This window comes from Taudactylus pleione, unplaced genomic scaffold, assembly GCF_031769625.1.
Source record: "Taudactylus pleione unplaced genomic scaffold, aTauple2 ptg000275l, whole genome shotgun sequence".
Lineage (NCBI taxonomy): Eukaryota > Metazoa > Chordata > Amphibia > Anura > Myobatrachidae > Taudactylus > Taudactylus pleione.
In genome coordinates this window covers 3,499,555-3,524,045 of record NW_028284677.1, presented here as the reverse complement: position 1 = coordinate 3,524,045, position 24,491 = coordinate 3,499,555, and the positions used below count along the sequence as shown (strand labels likewise).

General features: G+C 47.7%; 1 protein-coding gene across 2 annotated transcripts in view; it reads right to left on the bottom strand.

Moving 5' to 3' along the window:
• The window catches only part of FMN2 (formin 2), a 414,500-nt gene that overhangs the window by 83,886 nt on the left and 306,123 nt on the right, over positions 1-24,491 (bottom strand). For both annotated transcript variants that reach the window (XR_015880159.1, XM_088481581.1), the window contains exon 14: positions 18,390-18,482. Coding sequence is in view for 1 of the 2 variants with exons in the window: in XM_088481581.1 (XP_088337707.1) it covers positions 18,390-18,482 (93 nt within the window). In the remaining variant the exon portion in view is untranslated. The remainder of the gene's footprint in view (positions 1-18,389; positions 18,483-24,491) is intronic.

Here is a 24,491-nt window from a genome sequence, read left to right as displayed (position 1 = left end):
TCCTTATTCTGCCCTGTCCCACTTGTCCACATGTCCGTGGTTAAGAGGACATTGGGTACAACCGCATTTTTCAGGACACTGAGGACACTTTTTCTGACGTTTCTGTACAGTCTCGGTATCGCCTGCCTAGTGAAGTGGAATCTAGACGGGACTTGGAACCGGGGACACACTACCTCCAACAATTGTCTAAATCCCACTGCACTAATGGCGGATACCGGACGCACATCTAACACCAACATAGCAGTCAAGGCCTCAGTTATACGTTTTGCTTCAGGATGACTGCTGTCGTACTTCATCCTCCTCGCTAAGGACTGTTGGAGGGTCAATTGTTTAGTAAAAGTAGTGGTGTTCCTACTTCCTCTCTGGGATGATGAACGACTCCCAGCAGCAGCAACAGCAGCAGCAGCAGCAGGAGGCGTAGCAATGCAAGATCCTCCGGAGGAATCCCGGATAGGAGAGTCAGTCATGCCAGTGACATGGCCTGCAGGACTACTTCCGATCCTGACTAAAGAGGAAATTGACGAGGAGGGAGTTGACGGTGTGGTTTGCAGGCGCTTGGATACAACAGGACAACGGGATTTAGGTGTCCCTGGACTGCTTACGGTCAAGTTTCTGAACTTGACAGTAACTTTTAATGAACGCGCTGCAGGTGACGTATAAGGGAGGATGTTCCTAGGTGGTTAACGTCCCTACCTCTACTTATTTCACCTTTACATATGGTACATATGGCAAGACAGTTGTTGTTCGGATTTGGATAGAAATATTGCCAGACCAAAGAGGTGGAATGTTTGGTCTTCTGCCCAGGCATGACCGTGATGGGCTTTTTCATCCCACGGACAACAACTGTCTCCCCCGGAGCCTGATTTAAACAAACCACATCACCATCAGAATCCTCCTCGCCAACTTCCTCAACAGCACCAGCTACACCAGTATCCTCATTCTGTTGTACTTCAACAGTGACATCTTCAATTTGCATATCAGCAAGTGGACTGTGGGTGCTCCTTTCAGCACTTACAGGGGGCGTGCAAATGGTGGAAAGAGCCACCTCTTCCCGTCCAGTGCTGGGAAGGTCAGGCATCGCAACCACCACCACACTTGGACTCTCCTTGGGGATTTGTGATATCTTCTTAGAATGCACAGTTCTTCGCTGTGCTTTTGCCAGCTTAACTCTTTTGATTTTTTTAGTGGGAGGAGGGCTTCCATCGTCATGTGAAGCTGAACCACTAGTCATGAACATAGGGAAAGACCTTAGCCATTCCTTGCCACTCCGTGTCGTAAATGGCATATTGGCAAGTTTACGTTTCTCTTCAGATGATTTAAATGTTTTTTTCAAGGTCATTTTCCTGAACTTTGCCATTTGGGATTGTATGTGCCCTCTACTATGACATTGGGCATCGGCCTTGGCAGACGACGTTGATGGCATGTTATCGTCTATGTCATGACTAGTGGCAACAGCTTCAGTACTAGGAGGAAGTGGATCTTGATCTTTCTCTATTTTATTTTTATCAGAGAAAGTTTGAGCCGGCCCTTTACTTATGACACAGGCGCACGCTTGGCACTACTTTGTTGATGCACGTGCGGCTACTGCACACACAATTCACAAACACAGAAAATATTTTTTTATTTGGTTTGGAGAGTACTTTGGGGGTTACAGCACCCTTTAACAGTCAAGCCAGCAGGCCCTTTACTTATGACACAGGCACACGCTTGGCACTACTTTGTTGATGCACATGCGGCTACTGCGCACACAATTTACAAACACAGAAAATATTTTTTTATTTGGTTTGGACTGGAGTGTACTTTGGGGGTTACAGCACCCTTTAACGGTCAAGCCAGCTGGCCCTTTACTTATGACACAGACGCACGCTTGGCACTACTTTGTTGATGCACGTACGGCTACTGCGCACACAATTCACAAACACAGAAAATATTTTTTTATTTGGTTTGGACTGGAGTGTACTTTGGGGGTTACAGCACCCTTTAACGTTCAAGCCAGCCGGCCCTTTACTTATGACACAGGCGCACGCTTGGCACTACTTTGTTGATGCACGTACGGCTACTGCGCACACAATTCACAAACACAGAAAATATTTTTTTATTTGGTTTGGACTGGAGTGTACTTTGGGGGTTACAGCACCCTTTAACGGTCAAGCCAGCCGGCCCTTTACTTATGACACAGGCGCACGCTTGGCACTACTTTGTTGATGCACGTGCGGCTACTGCGCACACAATTCACAAACACAGAAAATATTTTTTTATTTGGTTTGGAGTGTACTTTGGGGGTTACAGCACCCTTTAACGGTCAAGCCAGCTGGCCCTTTACTTATGACACAGGCGCACGCTTGGCACTACTTTGTTGATGCACGTGCGGCTACTGCGCACACAATTCACAAACACAAAAAATATTTTTTTATTTGGTTTGGAGTGTACTTTGGGGGTTACAGCACCCTTTAACGGTCAAGCCAGCCGGCCCTTTACTTATGACACAGGCGCACGGTTGGCACTACTTTGTTGATGCACGTGCGGCTACTGCGCACACAATTTTTTTTTAGCACTTGGGGGGAGCACCCCTGACGGACAGAGCACCCCCTGGACAACACTACAGCACCCCTTTAGGACTGGGACACTGCACAGGACTTTGGAGTGGACACAGCCCCTATGGACAACTTACTGCACAACACAGTCCAGCCAGCCCCTATGGACTTTGAAGTAGTGGACACAGCCCCTATTAACAACAGCAGCACAGCGCAGCACAACACTACTCTGCACTACACTACACTACACTACACAGCCCAGCCAGCCCTAACTCCCACCCTCCCTCTTCACTGTCCACAGCCGAGTGAGAAAATGGCGCCGATGCGGGTACCTTATATAGGATCCAAAACCCGCGAGACCCGGAAGGCGGGATGATGACGTCTTGCCTCGATTTCAGATCCGAGTCAGGCGGGAAAAGTCGAGCCTGACTCGGATCGGCCTCGGATCGGGGGGGCTCGGGGGGGTTCGGATTTCAGAAATCCGAACCCGCTCACCCCTAATATATATATATATATATATATATATATACAGTCCGGTGCATAAATATAGGGACATTGGGCCTGATTCAGACCCACTCGCGAGCGGCTGTCCGCTCGCAAGTGGGTCGATGTTATGGACTGAGCATGCGCACGACGGAGGGAGCTCCGTCGTGCGCATGCGCCAGACGCGACGAGCGAAGGAAAGTCCTTCGCTCGTTGTGTCCGATCAAAGGGGGCGTGCTGTCAATGTTGATTGACAGCACGCCCCCTTTGGTGGGCGTGCCGGGGGCGTGCCTCCCTGACGGGGGCGTTCCCACGGGAACGCCTCCCGTCAGAAGCCGGCCCACTGACATCACTAGTGATGTCAGTGGGAGTGATTTTGGCTCTGATAGAAAACCTCAACCGCAGGCTCCGGCTCGCAAATTCGATGGTCGCGATGGTCTCGACCATCGCGACCATCACAATGCACGCTCGTATAGCCTGTGGGTGGTGACCCACAGCTATACGAGCGTCCAGGAGGACGCTCCATGAAAATGGAGCCTGGCCCTCATTCAGAGCGTGCGCTCTGCTCAGAGCGTACGGCTCTGAATGAGGGCCATTGACAGAATTTTCAAATTTTGGCCTCTATTCACCACCACTATGGCTTTGAAATGAAACAAACAAGATGTGCTTTAACTGCAGACTTTCAGATTTAATTGGAGGGTAATTACATCCAAATCAGGTGAATGGTGTAGGAATTACAACGGTTTCTATATGTGCCTCCCACTTTTTAAGAGGCGAGAGTAATGGGACTATCAACTCAAAAGCTATTTCATGGACAGGTGTGGGCTATTCCCTCATTATTTCATTATCAATTAAGCAGGTAAAAGGTCTGGAGTTGATTCTAGGTGTGACATTTGCATTTGTAATCAGTTGCTGTCGACTCTCAATATGAGATCCAAAGAGCTGTCACTATCAGTGAAGCAAGCCATCAGTAGGCTGAAAAATCAAAACAAACCCATCAGAGAGATAGCAAAAACATTAGGTGTGGCCAAATCAACTGTTTGGAACATTCTTAAAAAGAAAGAATGCACCAGAGAGCTCAGCAACAACAAAAGACCCGGTAGACCACGGAAAAGAACTGTGGTGGATGACAGAATTATTTCCTTGGTGAAGAAAAACCCCTTCACAACAGACACTCTCCAGGAGGTAGGTATATATGTGTCAAAGTCAACAATCAAGAATAGACTTCACAAGAGTGAATATAGAGCTTTCACCACAAGATGTAAACCATTGGTGAGCCACAAAAACAGGAAGACCAGATTAGAGTTTGCCAAACAACATCTAAAAAAGCCATTACAGTTCTGGAACAACATCCTATGGACAGATGAGACAAAGATCAACTTGTACCAGAGTGATGGGAAGAGAAGAGTATGGAGAAGGAAAGGAACTGCTCATGATCCAAAACATACCACCTCATCAGTGAAGCATGGTGGTGGTAGTCTCACGGCGTGGGCATGTATGGCTGCCAATGGAACTGGTTCCCTTGTATTTATTGATGTGACTGCTGACAAAAGCAGCAGAATGAATTCTGAAGTGTTTTGGGCAATATTATATGCTCATATTCAGTCAAATGCTTCAGAACTCATTGACCGGGCTCTTCACAGTGCAGATGGGTAATGACCTGAAGCATACTGCAAAAGCAACCAAAGAGTTTTTTTAAGGCTAAAAAGTGGAATGTTATGCAATGGCCAAGTCAATCCCCTGACCTGAATCCAATTGAGCATGCATTTCACTTGATAAAGACAAAACTGGAGGGAAAATGCCCCAAGAACAAGCAGGAACTGAAGACATTTGCAGAGGAGGCCTGGCAGAGCTTCACCAGGGATGAAACCCAGCATCTTGTGATGTCTATGCATTCCAGACTTCAGGCTGTAATTGCCTGCAAAGGATTTGCAACAAAGTATTAAAAAGTGAAAGTTAGATTTAGGATTGTTTAGTTTGTCCCATTACTTTTGGCCCCTTAAAAAGTGGGAGGCACATATAGAAGCCGTTGTAATTCCTACACCGTTCACCTGATTTGCATGTAATTATTCTCAAATCAAATTCTCACTGATGCTTGGAGGAGGCATGGCTGAGATCCAGAGATCTTAACACAGCCACACCTCCTTCCAGCATTAGAGATCACTGGATGTTGGTTGAAAGAGACTGTGCTGCTGGGTACAGTGGCTGGACATAATGGTATAGTACACACTGAACCAGGTTAATTCACAGAAGATACAGGGGCTAATCACATGGCAGAATTCAAGATCACTGTAGCAGATTAGGAAAAGCCCTGCACCAGTATTTGTTAGGAGGGCTGTGGTAATCACTGTAATCAGGAGCAGGCTGGAGACAGAGGGACTAATTCAGACCCGCTTGCGAGCGCTCAGCGCTCGCAAGCGGGTGGATGTTGGCCAAGTGCGCATGCGCACGACTGAGGCGGCTCCGTCGTGCGCATGCGCGAGACCCGAATAACGATGGCCAAGCCGTCGTTATGGGTCTCGCGCCAAAGGGGGCGTGCTGTCGATGGTGAGTGACAGCATGCCCCCTTTGGTGGGTGTGCTGGGGGCGTGGCTGCCCAGACGGAGGCGTTTCCATGGGCACACCTACCATCTGTGGCCGGCCCCACTGACATCACAAGTGATGTCAGTGGGAGTGCTTTTGGCTCTGATAGAGCCAAAAGCACTCCAGGGCTTGCGGCAACGAGACCCTACCGCAAGGGTCTCGTCGCAAGCCCGATGGTCACGATGGTCTTGACCATCGCGACCATCATTTTGGCCACTTGCTATAGCTGTGGGTGGTCTCCCACAGCTATGCGAGCAACCAGGAGGCCGCTCTTAAATTCAGAGGGACGGCCCTGATTGAGAGCGAGCGCTCTGTCAGAGTGTCCACCTCTGAATCAGGGCCAGAGAACTTTAGCCTGTAGTGAAGCTTAGCAGTCAGAAACAGAAAGGGATTGAAATGCCGGTGGTGGATGCCCGGCAGGATCAAGATCCCGACAGGGGCAGGTAAGTACCCTAACCTCCTCTGTCCCCCCCTAACCCACCCTTAGTGGTGCCTAACCCGAACCTCTCCCTAGGGGTGCCTAACAGTCCCCCCAATGGGTTCCTAAACCTTTCCCCCCAAACCTAACCCTAACTCCGCTAGACTCCCAAATCCTAACCCTCCCCCCCCATGGCTAACGCTAAGGGCGCCCCGGACTTAGCTTCGTTCAACAACGGAATGCCAGCTAGGGAGTTATGATAGGCGTTGAAATACTGAAGCCTATCATAATTCCCTAGCCGGCATTCCGCTGTCGGCATTGTGACCAGCGGCCTTGCGGCCGCAAGTCACATGACTACATCCCGTCAGAAACACAGGTACTTGACAAAAACTGTAGTTGTTGAGCTTACAGATTTACTGAAAACAGGTAAATAGCTGTAGTCTGTGTAATATTATAGTGGCAGAAGCCGATTGGAGCACGGTAGACAGCAGGTAAATGCAGATGAGGAATTCAGCAAGGAAGGATTCAATCACCAGGAACTGTGGAACACACTCAGGAGCAAGGGATAGCAATAGTTTGAAGCAAGCAGGGTCTAGGCTGTGACTTGCTAAGAGTCAGAATGACTTATGCTCTGACACAGAACAAAAGGCAAACAAGGTATACATAGGAATTGCAAATCTCTGATTGGTTGCTAATGTCAGCTGAGTAGGGATGGCCATCGGTGGGGTGTCCATTGATGATTACCATCGATAGGCCCATCAGTGATTTCCATCGATGGCACACAAACCATCTATGGTAAACCATCAATGGTTTGCACCCCCTTGATAACCACCTGCTGGGGGATGCCAGGCTGTGAGCTAATCAAAATGGGGGCAGGGTTTAGTGACACCCACAAAGAGGAACTCCACACCCTTAGCACAAAGATCAACACCCTCGACACCCAATTGGACCTATACAAAAGCGAGAAAGAATTCAAAGATCTAGCAGAACTGACCATGGAGAAGCTTCACAAAACTGAAGAACAAATCATAGAAAGAAAAAAATCCAAAATCATACGAGACAAATTCACCGTCCCCAAAAATAAACACACCTACCAAAACAACCACAGGAGAAACAAGAACCAAACCCATGACACCAAACACAATAGGACACCAATATAGAAGAAACTACAACTCACCTACCAACAGTACATGTCCAAAATCCATAAAACACAAAATCCAAATGCTAACCACCACACACACATGGAAGGCAATCACCACACAGACTCCGACCTAGACACCTCATTCAGCATCCACGACATCAAAGAACTATCAGAGACAGAACAATACGAACATCTTGCAAGACAATCACTAGAATGTGGGTGGCTGAACACCATCATAGGAAACAACCTATCCATACCCACTCACACTACACTGCACCCTGAACCACCCTACAAGGCAACAAACCCTCCAGGCACATCGACAGACTAACACACAGGAACAATGGGCACACAATTTTTTATATTTGGAGGCAGGCAGTCACACCTGCCTACAATCAACACAGTCAAATTGGAACACACCTCAATAGGAACAAAAAGAAAAATGGAACAAAGATAAGAGGATGTAGAGGGGGACATACAACAAAGAAACACACAAGTACAAACACTAATATAGGAAAAAATCAAGGCATCTTCAACCTCAGCGGCCACACCCTCACAGATAGCGACAACTCCCTATTAAACAAAGGCCTGAAATTAACCCCACACAACAAACTCAACAAATTTGAGACTTATCTGGACCTCAACTGATTCGTTTGCAAACTCACCCTCAAAAAATATTTCATGTCAAACCCGATAGCCAAAGAACAAAACATAGATGACTACAAACACACCACACTGAGACCCCCGTCCAGCTTCTTCCCCAGTCACCTAAAGGGTCACCTCATACACACATTCGAGCATCTAGTCATGGAGGACATCAACAAATTGAACACCCCCCTAAAAAACCAAAACCTCACAGCCAAGGAAAGAACCTCACTAAACAATCTCAAATCAAACAACGAACTCATCATCAAACCGGTGGAAAAAGGATGGGGAATAGTCATTCTGGATAAAACTGACTACATAAAGGAATCACAATGCATACTACAGGACAGAAACACCTACGAAACACTTAAATCTGACCCCACACAAAAATGCGACCGACAACTGAAAAACATCTTCACATTCGGACTCGACAAAGGCATCCTCACAAAACAAGAACATAGCTTCATACATAACCCACACCCCATAATCCCGGTATTCTACTACCTCCCACAAACACATCACAAACTCATCCGGCAGACCCATTATCTCCGGGATCAACTCCATCACATTCAACCTTTCACAATACATCGACCATTTTTTACAGCCATACATGAAAAAACAACGCTCACCTACAGGACACTACACACATACTCAAAATACTAGAAGACACCACATGGTGGGGGACCTCACTATACACCATCATAAACCACGACCAGGGACTGGACAGCATAAGACACTACCTATCACAAGACACTACCTTAGACCCACAGCAAACCACATTCATCCTGCAGGGTATAGAATACATCCTATCCCACAACTACTTCCGGTTCAATGGGGACTTCTTCCTGCAGAAGACAGGACCACCATGGGGACCAAGTTCGCCCCCAGTTATGCAAACCTGTTCATGAACAGGTGGGAAGACGCCCACATATGGACGGGTCATGACTGGGGTGCGAATTTGGTCCTGTGGACGAGATACATCGATGAAATCTTCTGCATCTGGAAGGGCCCCTACACACACTCCAAGAATTCATCCAATACATAAACACAAATGACCGGAACCTATACTTCACTACCCAATTCAGCCAAGACTCTGTGACATTCCTTGACCTAGAGATCTACATCGACAACCAAAACATCCACACCAAGACCTTCCAAAAACAAAAACAAGTAGACATAAACAGTTACATCCTACCAAGTAGTGGACACCATCCCAATTGGCTAGAGAACATCCCGACAGGACAATACAAACGGATAAGACGCAATTGCACAAAACTGACAGACCACCATGCGCAAGGGGAGACACTCATGCAACAATTCATCGACAAAGCATACAACACTGACAAACTACTGGACACATTTAAGAAAATTGGTGAGGAAGACAGGAAACCACTTCTAGACTACAAACACAACAAAAACAAACAATAACAGGACCAAGTCCTGTTTGTCACTCAATACAACACCCAAGCCACCAACATCAAAAAATCATCAACAAACACTGGCACCTACTTCTCAAGGACGAACAACTAAATGACATACTGTACTACCAGATAAGGCAAAAATCAAGCTCCAAACATACACAACAAACTGGTCCATATATATACATATATACCTCCACAAAGAACCATACAAACAACCATAGACCACACACATATCACAGATGGCTTCTACCACTGCGGAACATGCAGCAATTGCATGACCCTCAACTACAGAAGTACAATACCAGTGACAACATTCACATCCACACAAACAGGCACAAACTACACAATCAAAGAACACATCTCCTGCAACACTGCCAATGTCATTTACCTTCTACAATGCCTCTGCAATAAACAATATGTCAGCAGAACCACCAGAACTCGCAAAACCAGGATCACAGAACACCTAAGAAACATCAGAAATAAAAATAGACAACCACAGCGCCCCCTCCATTTCCTAGAACACCACTGTAGCAACACAAAAGGCCTCAAATTCACAGGAATAAAACATTAAAAAGAACTGGAGAGGAGGGGACCACACCAGAATCCTCAACAAGGAGGAACTGAGATGGACCATGACACTACAAACTTTTGCACCAAAAGGTTTAAACATAGATAATGAGGTAAAATCAGTCATCATGAACAAATAGATAGTAACCCACAGCCCACTGCATACCTTTCTCAACAACAGCCCCCACAAGACCGTGTTCAGAAACTAGTTAATTACAACACTTATCACAACACACACGTAACAGGCACACACAGGACATTTCTAAACACTCTTCCTTTCATACACCACCCCACAACCCAATTTTTATAACCCCCTACTGTCCCCCACAGCACAACATAACAAGCAGTCGCAACCCGGTATTGTCACCCCAAATAACAGCAGCATGAGCAGTCACGTTGCTCACCTCACCATACCATACCATTTGCACACATAGGACTAGCTGCATCCAAAGTACCTTCCCCCGTACTCGCTCCCCTACACCCCAAGACACACAATCCAATATTGATCCCTGCACCCCACCACCACTCACTTAGAGAAAACTTGCTCTCAGCAACACACACACACACCAACACACATACTCAAGAACACACCCACACACACACACACTCCCTCCCCCCATAACACAACCTATGCTCTACACACCGCCCACCCAACCCCAGCCCACACCAGCATAGACAACCCAGCCCACCCAGCATTACCCCCGTCACCCAACTGCACTGCCTCCCCGGCACACTCGCTATTAACTACCGGCATATACAGCCCCCCCTCACAGCCCCCCATCCCCATATGACCCCGTGCCTACACCAACCCCAGACACGGCCACTACAACATGATCGTCCACATACCCCACACCATACCCTCTGCAGTGACCACATCACCCACACTACAACCACCCCCATGACCCTGCACACGCACAACCCACACACCACAACACATACATGATTGCATGCTGCCCACACACAACACCACTCCCATCCCACAACAACCATACCCCCTTACTAGGTCATGTCAACCACCCATGAATATCAGAACCACAGTCACACACCAACATCTGCTCATCCACTCTCCATCTAGCACTGATACACCAACACCAGGTTGCCAATTCCAACATCACCATGCAGTCCTTCCACCCACTGCCACCATATGCCAGGCAGCTCACATCCCCGGACTGCTGTCAAACCACCACACAGATTGCAGCCCCAGCCCCGGCCACCACTATGCCATTATCAGCCAACACACATCCACATACCCTTAACTGACATAATCACCATGACAACCACCTCATGACACACTCCCCAGCTGCAAACAACATGATTGGCTGCAACAGTCCCATGTGACCACTCCCACCCCCGCCCCCACCACCAACACGATTGGCTGCAACCCAGCCAATATGTTGACATAATCACCATCACAACCACCTCATGACACACTCCCCAGCTGCAAGTAACACGATTGGCTGCTCCCGCCCCCACCACCAACATGATTGGCTGCAACCCAGCCATATGATCACACCCACCGAGCCACTACATAACATCCCCACATGCTAGCACTCAGGTAACTTCCTTGAAAAAGGCTTACACGCCAAAATGCTTTGGAGAGACACACCTTCAAAACCACCAACCCCACTCTGGGCGAGCACACACCGGCACCCGGATCCAGCGCTCCTCATGCCCTCCCCTGCTCCCCCACCGCTGCCTTACCTGCAAACACCACCATTATGGATCCACAAGCGGTGAGGACATGCCTAAGCACCCTCCAGGCACCCACCTGATTCTGCACCATCCCAGCAAACCATGCCTAGCATCAAGCACCGGCACTCCTATCCGCACCAGCCCGCACAGACTCTGCAGGCAACGGACAACCCACCACACTTAAAGCGGGGCCTCACGATCCTTCTGACTTTTTGGGTTTTAAGCAGGGGTGTCAGAAAAGTTATGAGCAGCCGCTGGAGGAACAGAAGTCTGAGTTAAGCAAGCAGGAGATGCTGGTGCAGTACCTGACCGACGCGCACCATTTTGCAGGGGAAGGTCCGACGCCATCCACTGGCCAACCAACAACACCTCCAGCTGTTGGCAGCATCCAGGCCCAGAACAGCGCAGACTTCCCCCACGTTGCGCTTCCCCATCACAACACAGCAAGTAACCGGTCGACTGCAGCTCCAATCTACAAAATCCCTGCCGGTAGGTAAGAACTCTGCAGAACCACTGTGGGGGACACCACCACACCCGAGACTGTATTCGAGACTTTATTCGCAGACCTCACCGCAGCCTCCCACCGTCTATCACACGCCAACACCGACTGTGCACAAGTCTGTAGACCAAAGGTCCAGCAGGGAATACGTACTGGTCAAGAACCTCATGGAAAGGAGCCCCCTGAAAGGGTCCACCGACAGTCCCACCCACAGTCAGTCGTGGTACTACACCCCCTCCTCCCTGACCCACAGCCCCTCATCCAAGACACCATCTATTCCCCACCCCACACCCATCCCTGCCAACTCCCCACCATTCCGGGGAAGCGTTGTGACTACTCAAATAAACAGTTTGAGCCCCATCTCGTTGTTTGTCTTCATTCCTCACAGAATTAGATACACCACCTACTACACTACACTACATCACTCCTTCCCCCCCATCACACACACCCAAAGAGCGCACCTGACTACCATTACCATATTGATCACAAGCAGGACCAGGTACATGTATTTTCAGGTGCAGCACTTCCATCCCCCTCCAAATATACCCCCACCACGTTGGTGATTAGCACGGTTTCCACCCACCTTTACATAAGCTCCATCCTGTAAAGAGAAAAAAAAAATCATCGGCTCCCAGTCATCTATCGATGACTGGTTTTCTGCCATCGATGGCAAAACTAGTTGACATCAGCCAGTCATCGTCAATGTTTGGAAACATCAATGGTTGATGGCTATCACTACAGCTGATGCAAGGAGCATTCTGACTGGAGGGAATGCAATCAGTTGACATGCTCTAATAGCAACAGTTCACAAGACCAACAGAAAACCTGACATGCAGGCCAGGCAAAAACGTAAATCCGAAAACAAATACAAAAACTTGATTGTATCAAACAGGATCATAACACAGCAGCACATTGCTAAGAAAGGAGAAGCCATCCATGGGGCTCAGGATGTGAGTGCCTGCCCGCACTAAGTAGTATGGATTCAGTGTGGTGCAGTGTTATAGAGTGTAGGGGCAGGGCGCTTGGGCCTCATAGCAGCTGCACCCCCTGCACCTATTATAGTTATGGGGTCTAAGGTTAAATCAGTGGTCTCCAGCCTGTAGCTCGCGAGCTACCGGTAGCTCGTGGTCTTAATTTTGGTAGCTCACCTAGCTGCAGTACTGCTGAATCAACTAGGAGGAAGTGACATCTGATGTGTGCTCCCCGTGGCGTCGATGCCAGGGCCGTAACTAGGGTAGTGCGACCTGTGCCATGGCACAGGGCACTTCAGGGCAGGGGGCGCTGTTTGGGCCTGTCAATTTTCCTTTTCATTATCATCCTCACTTGTAGCTTCCTCTTCTTTTATCCCCAGCATCTCCTGGCCTCCCCCATCTCTTTATCTCTTCCCTGGCCCTTTACTATGAGGCCATGGTGCTTTTTCAGGTGCAATATCTTATGTCCCTATTTAAAAAATGGGGGGGCTCTCTCTGGCACAGGGCACCAAAAAGTCTAGTTATGGCTCTGATCGAAAACCATGGGTGGAGCCACAGGGAAGCACATCAGGTGATATCCGCAGCCTCTATTGCAATCACCTGATGTGCTTCCCCGTGGTTCCACCCACAGCATTTACGCTATGGTGGAGCAATTGACTCCCGTCCAGCCCTGCCAGAAAAATCACACAGCAGCCCTGCCTATATCTTTTGCTCCTCTACTTGCACTTACCTCCTTGGAGCCAGTAATGTGAAATGTGCCTGTGCTTAAATGTTATTTACAAACTACAACAATATCACTATAATACTTAAATGCGTTGCTATTTTCTATTAAACATTTCTTTCAGATTGTTTTTTCTACAATTTTACTAGCTCTTCAGGAGGTTTCATTTTTCTAAAGTAGCTCACACCTCAATTAAGATTGGCGACCACTGGGTTAAGGCCCCCATACATCAGCAATCTGAAAACCACAATTGAACAATTTGAAGATTTATTGCCCGATTTTAGGATTTCCCAATTTAGCAATCTGCGCCCTTACATTACAGATCTTTTTCAGTGATTTGCAGATCGATTGCAGCAAACACAGATCTGACAATCTTGAAAAGCCCATCATTTTACTGGTAATGGTCTGCAATTCTGCTGATCATGTCCATACACTAGCAATCTACAGCCCCAATCGATCTGTGAAATTCAACATGTGGACAATCTGTTTTAGCAATTCCAATCACTTATTGGTTGCAATCTGTGATCTGTGAAGCCCATACATTGTAGATTTTTTTATACACAATCTATTGCAAATTGCCGAATTGCCACAATCGATTGCTGATGTATCTGCAATGTATGGGCTTTACAGATCACAGATTGGAACCAAAAAAGTGATTGGAATTGTTAAATCAGATTGTCCATGGACATGATCAGCAGATTTGCAGACCGTTAGTAGTAAAATTATGGGCCTTTCAAGATTGCCAGATCTATGTTTGCTGAAAATGATTTGCAAATCACTGAAACAGAACTGTAATGTATGGGTGCAGATAGCTAGATTGGGAAATCCTAAGATCGGGCAACAAATCTTCAAATTGTTCAATTGTGGTTTTCAGATTTTTTATTAGGGGTGTGCACCGGCCACTTTTCGTGTTTTGTGTTTTGGTTTTGGATCTGGATCTTTCTTCGTGTTTTGGATCTGGATTGGTTTTGCCAAAACCACCCTTCCGTGTTTTGGGTTCTGGGTTTTGTGTTTTGGATCTGGATTTTTTCTTAAAAAATAAAAAAAAAACGCTAAAATCACATAAAATGGGCCTTTTTTTGTTCCTACGCTATTAATAACCCCAATAACATTAATTTTCACTCATTTCCACTCTATTCTGAACACCTCACAACTCACAATATTGTTTTTAGGCCAAAAGGTTGCACCGAGGTAGCTGGATGACTATGCTAAGCGACACAAGTGGGCGGCACAAACACGTGGCCCATCTAGGAGTGGCACTGCAGTGGCAGACAGGAAGCCAATCAGCGTTATGGTGCCCATTTGCATGTAGCATGAACCCGGGAGATCCGCGCTACATGCATCTGTGTGATTGGCACAGAGCAATGACAGGTCCGTGAGACCCGTCTGTGCTGCTGTGGTAAAAAAAAAAAAAAAAACCTGTGTAAAAAAAGAAAAAAATGGCGTGCACCCCCCCCAAAAAAAGCAACCAGCCCCGGGCATTAGTAACCCAGTTCTGGGTGTGCTTAAATACAGGGGACAAACGACGTAGGGGTCCCCTGTACTTAAGCACAACCAGCACCGGGCTAGTCAGAACCAGCGCTGGTTGCCAAAATACGGGGGACAAACGACGTAGGGGTCCCCCATATTCTGCGCAACCAGCTCTGGGCTCTGATCCGGTCCTGGTTCTGGAAATACAGGGGAAAAAAACTAGTAGGGTTCCCCTGTATGTTCCAGAAACAGCACTGGACTTTTTCTAGCGGGGGGCTGATGCCACAGCCAGGGGAGCCCTTTCACCAGGCCCCCCAGCCGCAGCATCAGCCCTGACCGCTAGTCAGCCCAGGCCGGGGATCCCTGGAGAGCTGGGGACCCCCCCAATAAAGGGTCACCCTCTCCAGGGCACCCCAGGCCCAGGCTGATAGCCCGGGGCTATCCCCGCCACCCCTGGTGGCGGTGGGTGGCGGGTTGATTGTGTGGTGTGGTGTAAATAAAGAATATCAAACATTGTCTTTACAAGTAGAACTGCAAGTCCCAGCTAGCCTGCCCCGCATGCTGGTACTTGGAGAACCACAAGTACCAGCATGCAGGGCATTAAGGGCCCACTAGTACCTGTAGTTCACCTGTAAAAAAAATGTTTAAAAAAACACAGGACACACACACCGTGACAGTATAAGTTTATTAAACATACATACACACACACACACACATGTACACATACTCACCTATGTAACCTGTAGCATCGGTCCACTTGTCCGGTAAAGTATCCATAGGGGACCTGTGAAAAAAAACATACTCACCATCTCCTATGCGAGGTTCTGTCCTCTTCGTTCCAAAGTAGGCATCCCCGGACTTGGCAAAAAAAAAAACGAAAACGCGATCCACGAACTTAGTACCGTTCTATAGAACGGTACTTCCCGAATGAGAGCTTAGCGGCGGGGTATCACCATGGAAACCCCGCTGCTAAGCGTTCATTGGCTGAGAGAGGTCATCTCCCGTCTCTCAGCCAATGAACGGCTCCCTCCATTGTAGTCAATGGTGGGAGCCGCAGGGTAAACTTTAATAACCTTGCGGCTCCCACCATTGACTACAATGGAGGGAGCCGTTCATTGGCTGAGAGACGGGAGATGACCTCTCTCAGCCAATGAACGCTTAGCAGCGGGGTTTCCATGGTGATACCCCGCCGCTAAGCTCTCATTCGGGAAGTACCGTTCTATAGAACGGTACTAAGTTCGTGGATCGCGTTTTCGTTTTTTTTTTTGCCAAGTCCGGGGATGCCTACTTTGGAACGAAGAGGACAGAACCTCGCATAGGAGATGGTGAGTATGTTTTTTTTCACAGGTCCCCTATGGATACTTTACCGGACAAGTGGACCGATGCTACAGGTTACATAGGTGAGTATGTGTACATGTGTGTGTGTGTGTATGTATGTTTAATAAACTTATACTGTCACGGTGTGTGTGTCCTGTGTTTTTTTTAAACATTTTTTTACAGGTGAACTACAGGTACTAGTGGGCCCTTAATGCCCTGCATGCTGGTACTTGTGGTTCTCCAAGTACCAGCATGCGGGGCAGGCTTGCTGGGACTTGCAGTTCTACTTGTAAAGACAATGTTTGATATTCATTATTTACACCACACCACACAATCAACCCGCCACCCACCGCCACCAGGGGTGGCGGGGATAGCCCCGGGCTATCAGCCTGGGCCTGGGGTGCCCTGGAGAGGGTGACCCCTTTATTGGGGGGGTCCCCAGCTCTCCAGGGATCCCCGGCCTAGGCTGACTAGCGGTCAGGGCTGATGCTGCGGCTGGGGGGCCCGGTGAAACTGCTCCCCTGGCTGTGGCATCAGCCCCCCGCTAGAAAAAGTCCAGTGCTGGTTCTGGAACATACAGGGGAACCCTACTAATTTTTTTCCCCTGTATTTCCAGAACCAGGACTGGATCAGAGCCCAGAGCTGGTTGCGCAGAATACGGGGGACCCCTACGTCGTTTGTCCCCCGTATTTTGGCAACCAGCGCTGGTTCTGACTAGCCCGGTGCTGGTTGTGCTTAAGTACAGGGGACCCCTACGTCGTTTGTCCCCTGTATTTAAGCACACCCAGCACTGGGTCACTAATGCCCGGGGCTGGTTGCTCTTTTTTGGGGGGGGCACGCCATTTTTTTCTTTTTTTACACAGGTTTTTTTTTTTTTTTACCACAGCAGCACAGACGGGTCTCACGGACCTGTCAGTGCTCTGTGTCAATGACACAGATGCAAGTAGCACAGATCTCCTGGTCCGTGCGTGCATCTGTGTCATTGAAATACACAGCAGCACAGACGGGTCTCACTGACCCATCTGTGCTCTGTGTCACTGTCAATCACACAGATGCATGTAGCACGGATCTCACATGCAAATGAGCACCATAATGCTGATTGGCTGAGAGCCGTGACAGACGGCTCTGTCAGCCAATCAGCACTTTGCCCATTAAAGGCAAAGGCATTTTTTTAAAAATGGCCGCTCGAGGCAAAACCTCGAGATCCGACAGCAGATCTCGAGGTTTTGCCTCGGGAGAGGGATCCGGGGCAGACAGGGAGATCCGAGCTTGGGCTCGGATCGCCCCGGATCCCCGAAGTTCGGGTGGGTTCGGTTCTCAGGGAACCGAACCCGCTCATCCCTATTTTTTATGTATGGGGGCCTATAGCCAGTCTATGTGAACACTTGCATTCCAATTAAGGTGACATCAAACAAAAAAATGCAACATAAATGAACACATTTCCCCACATTGCTGCAGCGTTGGGACTGGAGCAAAGCACAACAGCAGCCAAGGCACATGAGAAATAATAGCTGAGACAATAAGATTAGGGACTGTTCTGCTAGTCTTGGTATAAGTAAATATAATTATAACATGAAATTATACTGCTCAGATTCAATAAACAACTACATTTTTTGATAACTGTAAAGGAAAAAAATGCAGAATCTCTAAAGATTGTTTTTTCCACATTGAATACCTGTAGAAGACCTAATATACAGCTTTCCAGCTCCAGCCCAACAATGTTTCCTTTGACCCTTGCAGCTACTATAGGATCTCATGTACTATTTTGTAAAATAAACTTAATAAACTTAAATACAGCTAACTCCTGATTAGTGCTCTAACTATTGTAGACTTTAAATGCTCCAAATTCTTCAAAAGTACAGAAAACACCAAGTGCCACTTTCCGGACATTAGATCTAATACCTGATCCCATAATGTCATAGTGCTTTACCTTTGCTCCTAAACTCTTCTATGTTGTCTTTGAAAGGTTGTAAATGTTCTTCTACAGACTTCTGATAAACTTTTGCAGCTTCAGTCTCACAAGCTGAAAGAACAAAAAACATGTTTTACATATTAAGCTAATCATTTTGTCCTGTTTCATAGGAATAAATCTGTCAAACTAAAATCTACAATTTAAATGCATTGCAAAGTGTCTAATAGAGATAAGTAAATTAAACAATGATATGCCATGAACAACTATTGTCAAATGTATTTTAGAACAACTTTTGATAGTCCTAGTTTAGAATTTGCTGAAAGTAGAACTATTGGCCAACACTTAAACATGTTCAGTAAAGTAGATCAGTTGTGTTTAATGTGGCAGAACTAAAGTTCACAATAGGAAGAAACCAGTCTATAACATACGAGTGAACAGTTTATTTTGTGACCAAAATCAAACAATTTCCATGTCTACGGCAAGAAGAGTGACGGCCGGTGCAAGGTTTCTAGGCAAAACTTCAAATCACAGGGGCCGGGGGCGTCCCGACTGCAGTGCCCGCATCTTGTCGGATCAAGGTAAAGTGCTGGCATGCCAATTCACCAGCAGTGCATGAACCTCAGCGGACCGCCCCCGCAGGTCCCAGCGCCCTTAGGCAGCTGCCTAACGGAAGCGCTGGCCCTGCCAGTGACGGACCTGGAGGGGATACATTGCACATGTTTCATTTTCAGAAGAGCAGATTGGTGGCCTTTGGATGGATCATTTACGAGTGCAAGCATGCTAGATCACCTACACTATAATAAGGGGAGATTATCTCAGGTAGGTATAGCAGGTATACAGTAGGTGTAAAAACAAACAAAAACAAAGACACAAGGATAAAATGGCCTGATTCTGAGTTGGGAGTAAAGCCAAAAAGAGCAAGTAACTGTGCAGCTGAATAAACCATGTTGCACTGCAAGGGGTGCACATACATTTATTATTATTGCATGCAGGGTAAATACTGGCTGCTGTTGCATGTAGCTCATAAATGCTGGACAGATTTATTTTTATACAGCAAATTAGACTGGAGCTTGGACATGCCCTTCTCAAATAAAAGTCCCTCTGCACATTTTACATCTCCTCCACTTGCAGTGCAGCACGGTTTTGCCAAGGTGCAAAATAACTTTTTTTTGCTTTACTCCAACCTCTGAATCAGGGCCGGGCTTTTTTTTGTTGGAGTGACCACCCACAGCTATTGCGAGCGGCCAGGATGATGGTCTCGATGGTCAAGACCATCACGACCATCGGGCTTGCGACGAGAACCTTGTGGTAGGGTCTCGCCCATCGCAAGCCCCAGAGAGCTTTCGGCTCTAACAGAGCCGGAAGCTCTCCACTGACATCACTTGTGATGTCAGTGGGGCCGCCCCCAAACGGCAGGCGCTCTCATGGGAACACCTCCGTTTGGGCAGCCACCCCCCCGACCCGCCCACCAAACGGGGCAAGCTGTCACTCAACATCGACAGCTCGCCCCCTTTGGTGCGAGACCCAGAGCGACGGAGTGCCCGTCGCTAGCCGGTTCTTGCGCATGCGCACGACGGAGCCGGATCCGTCGCGCGCATGTGCTGTGGGCCACCATCGACCCAGTTGCGAGCGCTCAGCGCTTGCGACCGGGTCTGAATCAGTCTCTCAGTCCCATAATGTTACTGAAGAAAAAACAATAGCAAACCATTATAAAATGTGTTTGTGTAGCTGTCAGCATGTGACTGTTTCAAAGTGTTTGTGTGTCAGTGGGTTAAGTTTTTTTGTTTAATTTGTGTGTCAATAAGTTAGGTGTATATTTGTTTATTTATTTTTGTATATGTGTATTACAAGAGAAAATATACTTTCTTTAGTAAATGATCGCAGATATTAGTTATTCCAGAGGTGTGCAATCGGGAAGCCGACGGACCTAATCCCGACAACCGGCTTCCCGACTGTCATATCCCGGCAAGAGTCTAAAGACAAGCGTCGATATGCCGACGCCTGTCATTAGACATACGGCGGGAGCCCGACGCACGGCATCCCGATCGAAGGGACGCCAGCGCGGATAGCCGTAGGGGGGGAGGGTTAGGTTTAGGGTTCCCGGGGGGAATTAGTGTTAGGCACCCCCCCGGGAGGTTAGGTTTAGGCTAGGGGAAGGGGGGGTTAGCGTTAGGCACCCCCCCGGGGGACTTAGGTTTAGGCGGCGGGGAAGGGGGGGTTAGATTTAGGCACTTAGAGGGGGGATTAGGGTTAGGCACTGGGGGGGAAGGTTAGGGTTAGGGGGTAGTAATAGGTTACTATATACTTACCTTTGACGATCGGGATTTCCTCCTCTGCCGGGATGCCACTGTCAGGATTCCAACCGCCGGGCATGGGTCCGGCGGTAAATCATACCGATTCCATTCCAGAGTCTAAAGCTGGCCATACACTAGAATGATTTTTTTTCTAGCCAGCCAACTATCATCCAGTATAGGGGGAAAGTTGGAAGCTGTCCACCCAGCAGAATGATCAGTCTGTCAGAACCACTTCTGCATGTAAAAAATAAATAAATAATTTTTTTGAATGTGTGAGGGTCCCTTTATTTCATAACCAGCAGTGGTGCTTTCAGACTGATATGGGATCCTCCTGATTTTGTGGTAACCTGCAAAGGATATTCCCAGCCTGTGCTGCTATAACCACAGAGGGACTCCTTGCAGCGTGGGTCCCCCCACCATCATTCCATACAACCATAGGCCAATTGGCACCAGGGCTGGCTTTGCCCAAAAATGTACAGGTACAGTTCCCCACTGGCCAGGGTGTAGGCTTGCACTTTGCAGCCGGACCTTACTGTAATTCACCATAGCTTTTTTTTTTTCAAAAGCCCTCACTTTTACTTTAAAAAAAAATGTATAAATAAATACACATGTAATCTTTGTATGTGTCCGCCTACTACTGGTCTGCTGAAAGAGGTGGCTGGTTGGCTGGTCTGATGAAAAGATTGGCTAGGTGTATAGAGCAATGATCTGTTAGAGAGACAAGTTGAACGGTTGGATGAAAGTTGTTCTAGTGGGAATGGGTATGATATCCCGGCTGTCGGGATGCCGCTGGTCAGAATATAGACAGTGGCATCCCGACAGCCAGAATCCCGACACCCATAGCAACTAATGGTAAGTATTGTCCTACCTTAATCCTAACCCTCCCTCCCTGTGCCTAACCCTAACCTACCTCTCAAGTGCCTAAACCTAACCACCCCCTCCCCGCACCATAATCCTAACACACCCTCCCTGGTGCCTAAACCTAATCTCCTCCCTGGTGCCTAACCCTAACCCTCCCCCTAATGCCTAACCCTAACTCCGCTAGCTAACACTACCCTCCCCCTAACACCCCGATACTTACCTTCGGGATGCTGATGGTCGGGATACTGGTGCCGGGATCCCGACCTGTCGGGATTTCGGCACCGGTAGTTAGACTGTCAGCATCCCACACGGCGGGATGCCGACTACATCCCGTTCTAGTGTATGGCCAGTTTAACAACGTGTATGAAACCACTATGACTTCAGCATCATGCTTTTATACAGTAGGGCCACAGAAATCTCACTTACTGTAACTGATAAGAGTTATCATGTGGCTGTTTCTAGCTTGTGATATCTGACAAATCATCATGAATTGGGGTTAGTGAAGGTGAGCATACTGGCTGCAGCCAGTGGCAGTGAGTAATATTCTGCTGACAGTATGGCAGCATCACCTTTATTTTTTATCTTGTATTATAACATAACACATTTGGCATTAACCTTTTTTTTCCATATTTTGAGGTGTAATGTACTTTGTTCTCTGTTAACCATTTAGTGGCGGAGAGATCACAGCTCACAAAATCTTTAGGGATATATTAACAAAGGCGTCACAAGCTATTAATCTATAGAACTGTACTGTATAGTCTGTGATACATTACCACAAGATGTCTAGCATATCACAAAAAAATAGGGGTGTGCACCGGCCACTTTTTGTGTTTTGGATCTGGATCTTTCTTCGTGTTTTGGATCTGGATTGATTTTTCCAAAACCACCCTTCCGTGTTTTGGGTTCTGGGTTTTGTGTTTTGGATCTGTATTTTTTTTAAAAAAAAGCATAAAAACAGCTAAAATCACAGAATGTGTGGGTTTTTCTGCTCCTATGCTATTATTAACCTTAATAACAACTCATTTCCAGTCTATTCTGAACACCTCACACTTCACAATATTGTTTTTAGTCCATAAGGTTGCACCGAGACAGCTGGATGACTATGCTAAGAGATACGAGTGGGCGGCCCATCTAGGAGTGACACTGCAGTGGCAGACAGGATGGCAGTTTGAAAAACTAGGCCCCAAACAGCACATAATGCAAAGAAAAAAAGAGGTGCAAGATGGATTTGTCCTTGGGCCCTCCCACCCACCCTTATGTTGTATAAACAGGGGGCCCTCCCACCCACCCATATGTTGTATAAACAGGACATGCACACTTTAACAAACCAATCATTTCAGTACCAGGGCCTGCCACACGACTGTGGATGAAATGATTGGTTCGTATGGTCCACCACAAAACAAACTGGCAATTAATCTGTCCTTGCACAAACTGGATCTACGGAGGCAAGATGTCGTCCTCATCCACCGATTCCTCACCCTCTTCAGTGTTGTGTACATCCTCATCCTCACAGAGTATTAATTTGTCCCCGCTGGAATCCACCACCACAGGTCCCTCTGTACGTTCTGGAGGCTGGTCTCCCTGGAAGAGTTGATAATTCATTTTTATGAACATCATCTTCTCCACATTTTGTGAACTAAACACTCTTTCGGAGTACACCCTGGAGGGGGGGCAACTCAGGTAAAATAGAGCCGGTTTGTACAGGGGCCTCCAAATTGCTTCTTTTTCCTGCCAGTACAGGTACGGACTTTCTGACATGCCTACTTGGATGCTGTCACCAATGTAATCCTCCACCATTCTGTCAGTGGTGATAGTATCATATGCAGTGACAGTAGACATGTCAGAAATGGTTGCCAGGTCCTTCAGTCCGGACCATATGTCCAAACTTGGTCCTGCCTGCCCTGCATCACCACCAGCGGGTTGCTTAGGATACCTAAGTTGTTTCCTGACAGCCCCAGTTGCAGGAGAAAATGAAGGAGCTGTTGACGTGTTACGTTCTGCTTCAGCTGACAATGTTTTCACCAGTAGGTCTTTGCACCTCTGAAGGCTTGTGTCGGCCGGAAAGAGAGACACCACATATGCTTTAAACCTAGGATCGAGCATGGTGGCCAAAATGTAGTGGTCTGATTTCAACAGCTTGACCACCCTGGAATCCTGGCAAAGCGAATGAAGGGCTTCATCCACAAGTCCCACATGCCGAGCGGAATCGCTCCATCTTAGCTCCTCCTTCACTTTCTCCAGCTGCTACTGCAAAAGCCTAATGAGGGGAATGACCTAACTCAAGCTGGCAGTGTCTGAACTGACTTCATGTGTGGCAAATTCGAAGGGCTGGAGAACCTTGCACAACACGGAAATCATTCTCCACTGTGCTTGAGTCAGGTGCATACCCCCTCCTATGTCATAGGTGGATGTATAGGCTTGAATGGCCTTTTGCTGCTCCTCCATCCTCTGAAGCATATAGAGGGTTGAGTTCCACCGCGTCACAACCTCTTGCTTCAGGTGATGGTGGGGCAAGTTCAAGAGTGTTTGCTGGTGCTCCAGTCTTCGGAACACAGTCGCTGAATGGTGAAAGTTGACAGAAATTTTTCGGGCCACCCAAAGCGTCTCCTGCACACCCGTCGTTTTTCAGAAAATTCTGCACCACCAAATTTATTGTGTGAGCAAACATGGGATGTGGTGGAATTTGCCCAGATGTAATGCCCGCATAATATTGGTGGCATTGTCAGATATCAAAAATCCCCAGGAGAGTCTAAGTGGGGTAAGCCACTGGGCGATGATTTCCCTCAGTTTCTCTAAGAGGTTTTCGGCGGTGTGCCTCGTACTGAAACCGGTGATACACAGCGTAGCCTGCCTTGGAACGAGCTGGCGTTTCTGAGATGCTGCTACTGGTGACGCTGCTGTTGTTGCTGCGTAAGGTGATACATCTACCCAGTGGGCTGTCACAGTCATATAGTCCTTAGTCTGC